The following is a 14,238-nucleotide window of genomic DNA, read 5'->3' as shown; positions in this document are numbered from 1 at the left end:
TGCTGCACACTGCTGTCTCTTGAAGGCCTCGGGGGGGGGGGGCTGTTTTTGCCCTCCCAGGCTCCTATAAAGCCTTTGGAGCCTGGGGAGGGCAAAAAAAGCATGGAGAAATGGGGGGAGCGCCTCTCATGTGTGCATGCGCATTGGGGGGGTTGCGTGTTGCATTATGGGTGCGGCACACCCGCGCACGTCCCCCCTGCGCTCCCCCCTTTATGGCACGCAAGCCAAAAAAGATTCGCCATCGCTGCCCTATATCATTTCAGACAAATGGTTATGCAACATCTTCTTAAAAACTTCCAGTGTTGGAACATTCACAACTTCTGGAGGCAAGTTGTCCCACTGATTAATTGTTCTCATTGTCAGGAAATTTCTCCTTAGTTCTAAGTTGCTTTTGTCCTTGATTAGTTTCCACCCATTGCTTCTTGTTCTACCCTCAGGTGCTTTGGAGAATAGCTTGATTCCCTCTTCTTTGTGGCAGCCCGAGATATTGGGACACTGCTATCATATCACCCCTAGTCCTTCTTTTTGTCAAACTAGACATATCCAGATCCATTCCTTAAATGTTTTAGCTTCCAGTCCCCTATCTTCTTGTTGTATCTCATGATTTATGTTAATTAATCCTATTCGGTATCCATTTATGATTTATGTTGATCGCTTAAAATCTTATGACTGTCACTGAGTGTTGTATCTATGATCTATGATGATTGTATTTTAGGATTATGATTGCCACTTGTTGCTTGTATGTACACTGACAGCTTATGCACCAGAGACAAATTCCTTGTGTGTATCATACTTGGCCAATAAAGAATTCTAATTCTAATAATATTTTATAATAATAATTTATCTGTTTTTTTTTTATTTTTCAATCATCCAAAAAACAAAACTATTTTAATTACTCAGTTCTTCCTTAGGTCTCTATGAAAACATATTGATGCTCAGAGCAGAAAGTAGTTGAAGGTATTTAAGTATTTGTAGAATCTACTGCCATGAATATGGTAGAAATCTTCTGTCAGCACCATGGAAATGACAGAGAAATTCCAATGAAGCCTGTATGGCCAAACCTTTCAGTTTGTCAAATTCTGTTTTATTGGAACTATCTGTTCTCACCCAAAATTTATTATCCTCCAAAATATATGGCCTGGTGTAATACACCACATAAGGCGCTTAGCTGTAACATCCAGCCCAATATAGGTCTTTAACCAGAGTCAAAGACTTCTGTATGATTTCCCATGCTCATTTTTAATTTATGTTTACCCAAAACGTTGGCCATTCTTCATTTGAGTGATAGAAATAACCATCAATATTTTTTCAAACTTGATTAAAGACTTGGATTGTTTCTTGCTTAAGTGAGCTTTCGGTGGTGGTTTTAGCATGTTATACACTTCGGCCTTTACTTACAATTTGTAATTTAATTTTGTGTCTTATTGCTGTTGTTTTTAATTATGAGTCACCCAGGATAACATATACAAATCAAATAAATGCATAAAAATCTGAATACCAGATATTAGCTACATTTAGAGCTCTGTGTTGAAACAGAAAGCTTTCAATCTTTAAGAGCTTCAAATCAAATCACTTCAGATCAAATTGCCAAGTTGCGTATTTTGATATTATTATATTCAATAAATAATTCATAAACTATTCCTACTTTAAGAAACATGTTTTTAATCATGCCCCAAAGAGAAGATTATGTCTGACTCACAATTCATTCCACTCCGTTTTTCTTTTTTGGATTTTAGCTTTGGCTTTGTCTGCTTTTTCAATAATTTTCCTAAGTTTTTCCATTCGATTTTCAACAATACGGCTTGCTGCTGTGTGAGGTTGGGATTTTTTCCTTATTCTTTCAGCTTCTGGTTCTTCATCAATGGCAGCCTGGGCTGTAATTATTGCTTCTGTACAAATATATTTTAAACAGAATATAAGGTACTTTTGTAGGCATCCCGCAAACAAGATACCATTTTGGCATTATTTGAAATGTTAAGGGGTTGGTTTTTCTTTGAATTCATCTTAATAATAAATCAATGAAAAGCCTACTGATTCTACAAAACTAAGGTCATATTATAACTAGGTTTCCATTACTGCTTTCCCTATTTCACAGATAATACAATCTATGCCTTCACATTATCAAAATTATTTTCCCTCCCTAGCCCCATCTCTCTGTCTCTACTTCTATCTCCCTCCCTCTATCTTTCTTTTTTATAGAGGGGATGCGTGAAGTAATTTATTACTACCTGTTCCATGATGGATTAAAGCACCTTAGGTGCCATTCATCTTATGCAGGGAAATACTGAAATAACATATAATTCAACAAGCCCTTTAAAAATTCATCATCATCATAAAAATAAAAAAGGATTAATAATCATGTCAATAGGGGAAAAATGTAAATAGGAGCCACAACCTGATAGTACATTACATACTTGCAGGAAGTAGTAACTCACTTTAATCAAGGTTTGAATAAATACTGGAAAATTACATTCTAAGCAATGTCAGAGAAAAGTTGCAGGACAGAGCAAAGATACCATCTGAGAAAACATCTGCTGATATAGAACCATGAAAAAGAATGCAAGATATTGCGTTGATTATGATTGCAGCATTTCTGCCACACTTTTGTAAATCCTTACTAATATCTCTTTGGCTTTCTTTTCTTTGCTCTCCTTCTTTTCCTTTCCGATCATATTTGCCTATTCTCTTTTTCCCTGGGTGAATCTGTTTTCTGGCTTTGTATAAACTCTCTGAGATTGCCAATAGTTTGTATGTGGAGATTCGGTGAGTACTTCTCATGGCACAGACCAAAATGGTGTCATACTCCAAATTGCCCCGGTATCTGTAGGGCCACAGCAAAGACAGCAATCTTGTTTTGTGCTCCTTACATATTTAAGCAGTCTTAGTTGTATCAATTTAACAATAAACTAAGTAACAAAGATACATACCCTGAGGACGCAGAGTTACGTGTTTTCCAAAAGCTCAAGTTCCAATATCCAGAAATCTCCAATTCCAGTATTGTTACCAAATTATTACAGTATTGATGTGATAAAAGTTACAATTATTAAGCAGTAATCGTATTGACTATATTTAATTTTAAGTAAATATAAATTGGATTAAATTTTTATTAGGATTTCATTTATTACTTATTTTATTTATATGGCTGCTCATCTAGCAACAGTAACTCTTGGCTGCCAATACAGCTTAGGTATCAATGCCAATTACAAATTGCAGAATAACAGAAAGCAAATAATAAAACAAAAACATCTTATACTGTTTGGAGCATATCCTCCAATGTCTTTCAAAACTGGAAAAAGGTGGACTTTATTTATTTATTTAAAGTTGTTGTTATTAAGGTTTATTTCCCATCTTTTGTACAAAGCAGTATACATGGTGCTCCCTTCTTTTTCCTTAGCAGAAAAATTGTAGTTAAGATTTTCTAAAATCTAAAAAGGAAGAAAATGAAATGGTCCTTACCGTTCATGTACTTTTCGCAACCCAATGTGATGTTTTTCCTGTTCCCAGGCCAGTTCTCTCATTACTTGCCTAATAGTTTTTGCAGTCTTTCTGTCCATTTCTGCACGAATTCTCTGGTCCATTTCAAATTGCTATACATTATAAAAGATAAAATCATATTTGTCTGCCATGTTCTACTTTATCTTGGGGGGAATGCATGCACTGTTTTAATTGCCTTTGGATTTTGTAAACTAACCTGAGTTACCAGAGTAGGCAAGTATAAGAAATGTAAATAAATAAATACATCTGGAAACTTTTTTTTTTTTTTTTTGCTTTACTGTGCATACATACCCAGAATACAAGGTTTGGGCTACTTTACTATTCCTATTCCTCCTGACATTCCTATTCCTATTCCTATTCCTTCCTACTTCCTATTCCTCCTGACAGTCCTTTTTTAAATTTGTAATCTTACTATGGGGTATTTTTAATGGTTAATTTTATTATTATTATCGTGATGTATTTAATTGTTACCTCCTCCGTGTATGTATATATATGTGTATGTGTGTATGTTTATGCTTATATGCATTTATGTATGTTTTTTATTGTACACCGCCCCGAGTCCCTTGTGGAGAGGGAGCGGCTAACAAATTAAATTATTATTATTATTATTATTATTATTATTATTATTATTATTATTATTATTATTATTATTATTAATAATAATAATAATATATTGCAATATCAGAGAAAGAAATTCTCTATCCCAGAATATGGACTTCACACTCTATGAAGATGCTTCTACATTTCAAACTTCCATTTATATTCTATACTGCATTTATATACTGTACACCACTCCCCTTTTTCTTTAGCTGGGTCTATCTAGTATGTCATCCTTTTACTTTTTTTTAAAATAGATCTTAAGTTAAAAATTAGACTCTTTTCCATCTTAAACCCTTACATGTATTAATATATATTTGTCAGGCTTTGCTTTAGATATATCTTCCCCAATTTGGTATTTATATGCCTTCTTGTCAACTAGCAAGGTTAATAGTAATGGAAGATGGGTGTTGTGATCCACAGCATTGAAAGACCCATGCTAGGGAAGACTGCTTTGTAAATCAAAGGCTCATACAAATGGTTCATTAATACATAGTAAGCAGGGGTGGGCTGCTGCCAGTTTTACTACTGGTTCGCAACCTGCGCGCAATGCTGTGCGCGTGTGCGCTGTTCAATGGAAATTGTTCTGCGCGCATGTGCAGAACAATTTACAGTGAACTGTGCATGCACAGTCACTAAAATCCAACATGGTGGCGATATCAGCAGAGGTTAGGGAACCGGTTTGGGAGTGTGTCCGGCCTGGGTCGCTGCCAGTTCTGCAACCGAGACCTGATTTCTACTACCGGTTTGGCCAAATCAGGCCAAACCGGCAGAACCCACCTCTGATAGTAAGCGAACAGCAGTCTTTCAATAATATTGTTGTGTTCATTGCATTTTCTGGAGTTTTAAGAAGTTCTAGATGTTATATTATAAGGTTTAGGTTTATTTGGCAAAAGTACTTATTCACTAGCTGCCATATTATTCATCTCTTGCGTTAATCAAACTATACCTACTAAATTTTCTTTACAAGTATCTCACTAAATGCTCGCATTTCCAAGCTAGCCTAGTATCTCCCATTATTTTCCTATTGTTATCTTTCAAAAGTCATAATGTACATTTTACTCTACAAGTACAGTTAAAAGACCAAGGGCATCACAGGGGCACCAAGTCACTGTCATCATGCAAGTGACTTGAATTACGTCAGGCTCCTAAGATAATGAACTGCACGCTATCAATTGCATATTTATTTATTTTTCCCAAAGAGCTATTCTTTGGTCTGCTTTCAGTAAATGCTTAAGCATCCAATATTTGATAGATTGTATGTATTATGATAAAGCAATTCACATACAGCTTATACATCTGTCAAATTTTGACAAAATTGCACAGTGCAGTCATGAACAGAAAGTCTTTTTCATCTAAGAAGATTCTGGATAGTGAACAACAAATTGAACAGCAAAACAAATCATGCTTGGGACCACACACATATCCATATCAAACCCACAAATAAACAGGTTCCCTTTACTTCCTGGCCTAGTGTCCTGGAAGAAAATCCATATTTTTAACACCCTTGGAAAGACCAGCAGGGTTGGAGCCATCTGAATTTCAGGAAATCCGCAAGAGAGGTACAATAACAGAAAAAACATACTTTCCTTGATCCCATCTGATAGCATTCTTTAATTAAAGGAACCCAAAGTACGCTCACCCTGAGATAAGCAGTTAGAGAAACGCCTGCCCTTTGCTATGAAGGGCTTTGTATATGGCAACCAGCATTCTGGATATCTACTGGAAGTCAATGAAATTCTCCCATTAATAATGCTACACGGTGCACTAAGGTATCCATGCCACAACATTCTGGATAAGTTGCAGTTTCTGAGTGTCTTTAAGGGCTACCCCATGTTGAACACATTGTAATAACCCAGATGGGAAGTGACCATTGAGCAAGACTTCTGATCTAGAAATGGATCCAACTGGTGTCCAATAAAAAATTTGTGCTTGTCGCCACGGTTGCCTTTGAGCAAGGGCGAAATCTAAAATACCCAAGCTGTATATCTGTTATATCTGGATATGGAACAAAACTGAATAACTTTGTCCAACAATGTTAAGGTTGGTTGTTTTATGTACGCTAAAAATCAATTTAAGCAGTTAGACTATAGAGTGGAACCCAGCAATAAAAAATAAACATTAACTCATCGTAAAACTCAAGATGTAACCCCACATTAACCCCTATTCCCCAGGAGGAAAAGAAATCAACATACATACTTCTCTAAGCAGCTGCATGTGATTGGGCAATTCACTATTGATCCGGAGCAATTCCTGAAACTCCTGCCTAAATAAAATCAGTTCTTGTCTCTTCAAATATTTCTTACGTTCTGCAATTCTCATTATCTGATCATATTCTTTTTTTTGCTTGGCATTCTCAATACTAGAAATGTGAGGAAAAACATGAAAAGGAGACAGGATAATTAATCTTTTCAGGAACCAATATACAGTGAAATTATGAAGCTTGACTAAAGAAAAGCAACATGTTTCATTAGGTGGAAGGGAGTCTGTAATTATATTGAGTAGAATCTTTTAGACAGAGTTTTATTTATTTAATATACTGTGGAAACCAAAAATGTTTTCATGTAGGATATTGATTAGGTTGGCACTAACACATGAACTTAGTTAACATAATTAAATGTTTATGATAGTGGCAGGTAGAGGATGAGGGTGGCTGTAGCTCAGGTAGAGGATGAGGGTGGGACAAAAATAAGAATCCATGAACATCAGCTGGCAGTCAATTACTACAATCCCAAATCCCTAATCTCTACCCACACTGACACTGAACAGCATCAATTTGATTGGAGCAATACAAGAATCATTGGCCATGCTACCACCCACCACCACACACAAGTTTATTGAAACCTGACACTCCACAAGCAATTCCATCAACAGATACATCAACCTACAACCAGCCTACAAACCCTTTAGAATTCAAATCAACTGTGCAGTCAACCAGTGACAGCACCGACCCTCACCCAACCTATACAACCTCCCACAACCAACACTTCACCTCCAAATGGCCCTCATCTGACGTGACTTCCCCATCACAAGATCTACTGACCACACAGAGCCCTTATAAGCAGAACACCGATGCTGACATCCCCTAAATTCTGCAGATGTTACTTAGCCTGGTAATGAAACATTTGGAAACCAACCCACAAGCTTGGAGAACAAACTTCCACCCTCATAATTAAACGTGAATGTAGAAGACCACTGAGTCCAAAGAATGGAAAGCAGGAAGTCTCTAAGTAGCATTCTGAATCTTCATGCTTTGACCCTTCCTTCTAGGGCAGGAGTGGGGAACCTTGGCCCTTTTATGACTTGTGGATTTCAACTCCCCGAATTCCTAAGCCAGCATGGTTTAGTGGCTTGGTACTCTCCTGGGGATGCATTTTACTTGGCATCCGCCCATAAACCTTGACATTTGAGAGAAATAGGACTCTCTTAACCTGATAATTAAATGTATTTCTGGTAATTAAATAGTTAAAATATAAAAGTAGAAGTTTTATAATGTTAGTTCCTGGACATATAATGTATAAGGTTATGTGGCCAAAAAAATCAGCATTTCCTCTTCCATCCTTGGGAATAGATCCACAGTTACGTTTTTAACAAGTTAAATCTAAAAAAATTCTCACATTTTAATATTAAAATGCAAATATTTAAAATTATTGATACAGAACTACTGAGATCACTAGATGTTATTTTCAGAGAAAATTGCAAAGGAAAGTGCAATGCTTTAGAGAAATGTAGAAACTCGATAGGAGTTGCAAGTGCCACAAAAGTGACTTCATTAAAGTCAGATTCATTTCAGAAATGTATTTGTTTCTCAAAGCACTGATTAAAAATAAAAATAATCATTAAAAAAAGCTAGGTATCCAAAAACAAAGCTTAATGTCTCACTTTTGGCAACATTACCTGTAGGCATAAATATCCTCGATATCATCTGCCGCTTTCTCTTTGTCTAATCCGCTCTACAGAAGAATAACATTAAATAGTCAGTGCTCTTCCTATAAGTGGTATGGATACAACTAAAGCTCAGATGAAGTTCCAGATAAGTTCTCACAATGTTTTATAAATCATAGTGTTTTTTCTAATAATCTTCTCTTCCCCACTTTCAAAGCAAGCTCATATATATACAGGTAGTCCTTGAGCTATGACAGGTTGTTTAATGATAGTTTGCAGTGATGATGGACTTCTAAAAAGTTGCTTATGAACTATCTTTGAAGTTACAACTGCCAGCCCCCCCTGGAGTCACAACATTGCATTCCAGGAAATTGGCAGCTGGCTCACTGTGCAACTATTTGCATCGTTCTATTGTAATATGATTGCAATTTGAAGGTTTTCCAGTTTTCCAGCAGAAAGAGCAAAAAATAATCATTGGATATGCTTGATTCGTTTAACAACCACAGGATTCACTTCACTGTGGTGAAGTGTGGTGACTTGATTTACGACCATAAAAATGGTTATAAAATCACATTTGGTCACATAGTGCTTTGATTTATGATTTACAGCTGAAATTCTAGACTCTGCTATGGTGGTAAATCAAGGACTGCCTGTGTGTACGTCTATATGTTTATGTACTTGTGTGTCTGCCTGTCTTCCCTCCACCCCCACCTTCTCTATCTGTCTAGGTCGGGGTGTCAAACTCAAGGCCAGATCCAGCCTGCGGAATGTTTAGATGTGGCCTGTAGGGCTGCCCTAGAAACAGTCAAGAACTGGCCAGTGGTGCCTCTGCCAGCAAAAATGGAGCTTGCAAAGGCTGCATGAGGCCCTCCAGTGCTCTGTTTCACTGGCAGAGAACTATGGGCCATCCCACTCAAAAATGGAGCTCACAAGGGCCGTGTGTGGCCCCCGAGCTTTGCTTTTGCTGGCAATGGGTTGCAAGAGACCATCCCAGTCAAAAACGGAGCTTCAAGAACCACAAGGGGCCCCCGAGCTCCATTTTCCCTGGCATAGGTTTGCAGGAGGCCATCCCAACCAAAAACAGAGCTCTCAAAGATCATGCGAGGCCCCCCAAGCTTAGTTTTTGCTGGGTTGCAGAAGGCAATCTCAGCCAAAAAAGGAGTTCTCGAAGATCATGCAAGCCCCCCCCCCCCCCCCCCAAGCTCAGTTTTTGCTGGGTTGCAGGAGGCCATCCCAGCCGGAAATGGAGCTTGCAAGCCCATTTTCATTGGCAGAGTGCTTGGGCCACCTCAGGTGCCTCCCCAACATGAGTGATGTCACGCTGGCCATGCCCATGCTGGCCGTGCCCTCCTATCCCCCCCCCTCCCCAAGGTCAAACACAACCTTGATTTGGCCCTCAATAAAATTGAGTTTGACACCCCTTATCTAGGTTATGGAGAAAACTGAATATTTCCCAATTAACAAGTACTTCAGTGATAAGGAAAAAGATAGAGTAACACATTCTTGATTATTACTTACTCTTGGAGAGGGCACTTTAGTCTTCAGGACTTTCTTAACTTCCTCAGCAGAAAGAATGTTATATGCAAAGATGTTGCCATCTGCTCCACAAGTTACTAGAAATCTATCGTCAAAACTTGAGTATATCCCTTGAATTTGCCCGTAGTCATTATCATGCAAACTAAATGACCAATATCCAGCTATGTTGTCCACACAAAGTTCTTTACTGTGGAGGGGATAAATCCTCACTATTCCATTATGCATCCCACAAAACATTAGTAAACCTGTGGAGCTGAAAAAATAATTAACAAATGAACATGACAGTTTTTCTTCATATACTCTGCTGATATCTAAATCTGTTAATGCTGGGGATAAAACAGAATGCACATGTCAGTCCCACTAGGGAGACTAGGCCAAAAAAACACAGGAGTTCTAAAACTACTTTATTTAGATTGGGTATAATAACAGAAACTTGCACGTCTAACTGAGCTGTGCCTCCTACTCCCCCCCCCCCTACAACCTTGTGATACTTAGTGAATCAGAAAGGGGTCCAGCTAAACCACCTCCAGGGTTTAAAAAATATTTAAACCCCCCCACTTTGCCTAGATAACAATTCTTGTGTATTTCCATCAAGACAATATTCCTTATTAGCCACAGCAGTTTAACTAAAGAGCTTTCCGAAAGGGGGAAAAATGTTTTTGCACTGCAAACCTCCCCAAAACGGCCTCTTTTTTTTGTGAAAATGGGCCCATTTTTTTAAAAAGACATGAATAGCCTTGGGAGGGGGGCTTGCAGAGGGCGGTGGACCCCCCAAAATGAGCAAAAAACAGCCATTTTTTGTGAAAATGGGCCCGTTTTTAATCAAAAGAAATTACATGCATAGCCTCATGGAGGCTTATAGAGTGCTGCTGGGGGCTGGGGGGGGGCAATAGTGAGCAAAAAACAGCCCTTTTTTGCTCATTTCTGTCCTCCACAGCCCCCAGGAGCTCTCTGAAAGCCTCCATAAGGCTCTGAGTGGCCATTTTGGTGAAGGGGCGGGGCTTCGGGAGGCAAAAAATGCTGTATTCAATGTATAAGATGCACCCAGATTTTCAGCCTCTTTTTTGAGGAAAAAAGGTGCGTCTTATACTCCGAAAAATATGGTATTTCTCTCCCAAGCAACAGATTGCCATATTCTACTCCTTGCACATTTGGGGATGTCACTTGAATAATTAGGGGGTAGGAAGTTTCTGCATCTTCAAAACTCTTACATTCCATATACAATTTGATATCAAGTATACAAAGTCACTATTATACTCACTACTTTTGTCTCTCCTGATACCAATAGTGGACCAAAAAGAGACTTAAAATCTGTGACATTGCAAATAATCTATTGCTTACAAAAACAATATGGTTTCTACTGTCTAACTATTGCTTTCCTTTGAGGACTCATTCACTTTACCTCTCTTATGGTTTAAAGGTAAAGGTTCCCCTTGCACATATGTACTAGTCATTCCCGACTCTAGGAGGTGGTGCTCATCTCCATTTCAAAGCCGAAGAGCCAGCATTGTCTGAAGACGTCTCCATGATCATGTGGCCAGCAGACTAAACGGCGAAGGCGCATGGAATGCTGTTACCTTCTCACTAAAGTGGCCCCTATTTTTCTACTTACATTTTTACATGCTTTTGAACTTCTAGGTTGGCAGAAGGTGGGAAAAGTAATAGGAGCTCATTCTGTTACGTGGCACTAAGGATTCGAACCACCGAACTGCCAACCTTTCCGATCGACAAGCTCATCATCATAACCACTGAGCCACCATGTCCCTCTTTCTTATGGTCTATGTGCGGGCAAAGAGACCTCATCCTCTCAAGCGCTCTCACAAATTAAAGGACCATTCTGATCTTCACTGCCTCTATACCTCTATATGCAGAAAAATTATATCTTGGGGAGGGGGATGAGATATGAGACCACCTCCATGTTAGTACAGCATCATGTGAGTGAGAGGAGATTCACTGGGGTGTGGGACCTAAATTTGCCTTAGTTTTCAAAAAACTAGAAGCCGGTTTTCATATTTTTCATACCAGATTTTAATAGAGAAAATGAATTTGAATCATGGCCAAGAAGCTTGGATTTGCATACAGTATGAAAAGGGGGAAAGTATATTTTGCCCTTCTATGTGCTTGCTCAAAGTAGCAGAACTGGGGAAATGATTTGTGATTTCAAAATAACTGATCTTTTGCTCAGGTTAAATACATTTGAGAGTAAGGAAAAAAACTGCTACTCAGTCAAACGCAGGATCAAAAACTTCCACAATATCCACACTAAAATCAAATGGTTTTGGTTTTATCATAACGTATCTTCCATTGTATTTTTACATTATCCAGCAGTACCTTTTAATGAACATATACATGCTGAAAAAAAGCCAAAAAAATATTTTTTTTTAACATCAGCAGTAAAATTATTTCTTGTTTTACAAGCTGAAAAAGCTCTGTTACCAAAAGCTGATGCGATGAATGGCATTGTCATCTGCATCTTCAAGAGGGATAACATCAAAGGGTTCATCCTGCCGAGTCTCAGGATCTTTTTGCTGCTCAGAGGAAAATGCACAGTGATACAAAAATCCTGTGTCATATTCTCCCTGGAGAAAAAGAGAATGTTGTAAGAAGTGATTGGCAGTTTTGTGAAAATATTATAGTCGTTTCATATTCATGCATTCATTCGACACCCAGTTGTGAATCAACCTACTACAGTTGAGTCCAGTCCTCCACTTTTTCACAAAAGGGTTTCATGAAAGGCAACAACACCTAATTAATACACAAATACCATCTAATTAATACACAAATATTCTTCCTTTGGAAGTGCAGAGAAGGCTGTGCTTTTCTTTTCTTTTCCTTTCCTTTTCTTTTCTGTTTTTTTGTAAACAAACTTTTCAGCTCTGTTAAAATGAAAAGCAAGCTGGCTCAGCAGCATGGAAAGATATGGGCAACTCATATATCTGAAACATATGTTCACACTTAATGGTTTTTCCTTTTGCATCTTTCCATTTAAATATTAATCCTGTATTGGGGGTTGTGTGGAACAGTGCAATGTCAAATCAGCAATGGGAATGGTATTGCTACGAAAACACAAGATGATTTAATCCTTTCCCTGCATTAAAAACTGCCAATAAATCTGGAATGCAATAGAGTTAAATGAGTTTTCCAAAGCTACTTAAAGAGCTCTATAAAACAGAGGGGAAAACTCTTTTTTCCACTCCACCTAGGAATTTGTACTTTGTTTAAAGATAGAGACAGATCTAGGCAGCAGTGACTTTTTATAGTTTGATAATTGCTGAGCAGGCCATCTATCTCGAAGCATTGTTTCTATATCCCTGACATCTTAAGCTAAGTTCTGAGCACAGCCTGAAGCAATCTAGCATCTTATTTACTTATTTTAGCATATGCCGATTATGGTTACATTAGCCAAGAGATTATAATGGTAAGACAGAGTAGTAGTTTGGCTTCCTAAGACTGTTAACCCATTGGGTTCATGCTCGTGCTTTCCAAGGTATACTACACAGGGAGAACTAGCCCTCACCAGTTCATAGCACTTAATCAAAACTAATGTAAATGTCTCATCCCACATGGTTGATATCTAGACAAAGTTGTTGATTTTGACATCACGACACCTTTTTACCAAAACGTTCACCCTTTCCCAATGTACAACTAAGCCTGTTGAAGGGATCCGAAGAATTTAAAACCTTATGTGCTATTTGGTGACATTTGGGTTTACTTAAGAAAAATACTTGAGTTCCAAGATTTGACATTATTTAATTTATGCCCTTCCACAGAAGAAAAAATAAAAATTCATTTAAGAAGTATAATTTAAATTTAATGATTTAAATGAATAACATTTACCAATGATAACCAGAATTTCCCTGGATCAGAGTAAAACCCACAAAGGATGGGACTTGGAGTTTCTGGGATGTAGATTTCTGGAAGTGGTTCCTCTTCAACGGGCACTTCTTCAGGCATTTCTATTTCTTCTAGTGTTTTCCCCCTGTCCAGCTGTTGTTGGATCCATTGCTGCTTTTCTTTCTCCTTCTGTTGTTTAATTTTTTCTCTGCGTTTAATTTCCCTTTCTCTCTTTATAGAACCAATGAAATTCAGTGTAAGATTAGGCTCTTGAAGGATTGAAAAACTTATTACTTAATATGGTTCTACATATTAAGACATAACAAGACACAACAGTGAACTTCACTAACAGAAGAGGCTGTTCAAACCTTTTTGTTTATTTCATTAAAAAATATAAAACATTTTTCCTCTGAGCGATCCTATTTTCATGTAAAATACAATATTTGAATTTTAAATTACATGTATGACAGAAAACAAGTATTTAGAATGATGAACTTTTAGTCCTACTGTTAATCTATTAAAATTTCTAAAAATAAGTTCACAATCTATTAGACAAAACTGAAAACGTTATGTCTTGACACTACATTTTTACTACATAAATTACCTCTACAATGTTTAATTAGTCTGTTTTTATATTTATATCATAGATTTTCATGGGTGTAGATATGCTGGTCTTGTTGTATTCGGGTCTTTTCCCGTGTAAGATTGAGATTGTCTTGGCAACGTTTCGGCGAGGTCTCACTCACCATCTTCAGGCTGGTGTTTTCGGCTTCGTGTTTGTGTGAGTAAAGTGTGGTTAGAGCTGCCGTCTTTCTATAAATCTTAGGGGGGGGGGGAGTGCTGGCTTTGTTTCAGTAAGCGGATTGATTGGCTGTTTAGTTGTATCATGAT

General features: G+C 37.8%; 1 protein-coding gene across 2 annotated transcripts in view; it reads right to left on the bottom strand.

Annotated features, from left to right (window-relative positions):
* The window catches only part of CFAP44 (cilia and flagella associated protein 44), a 58,805-nt gene that overhangs the window by 17,250 nt on the left and 27,317 nt on the right, over positions 1–14,238 (bottom strand). For both annotated transcript variants that reach the window (XM_081952707.1, XM_081952708.1), the window contains exons 17-24: positions 13,351–13,578; positions 11,950–12,092; positions 9,496–9,766; positions 7,990–8,045; positions 6,292–6,454; positions 3,457–3,587; positions 2,619–2,821; positions 1,700–1,889 (exon numbers count right to left, since the gene is read on the bottom strand). In XM_081952707.1, the coding sequence (XP_081808833.1) occupies positions 1,700–1,889; positions 2,619–2,821; positions 3,457–3,587; positions 6,292–6,454; positions 7,990–8,045; positions 9,496–9,766; positions 11,950–12,092; positions 13,351–13,578 (1,385 nt within the window). The remainder of the gene's footprint in view (positions 1–1,699; positions 1,890–2,618; positions 2,822–3,456; positions 3,588–6,291; positions 6,455–7,989; positions 8,046–9,495; positions 9,767–11,949; positions 12,093–13,350; positions 13,579–14,238) is intronic.

This window comes from Natrix helvetica, assembly GCF_964273705.1.
Source record: "Natrix helvetica genome assembly, chromosome: 4".
Classification (NCBI taxonomy): Eukaryota; Metazoa; Chordata; class Lepidosauria; order Squamata; family Natricidae; genus Natrix; species Natrix helvetica.
This window is presented reverse-complemented; position numbering and strand designations above follow the sequence as displayed.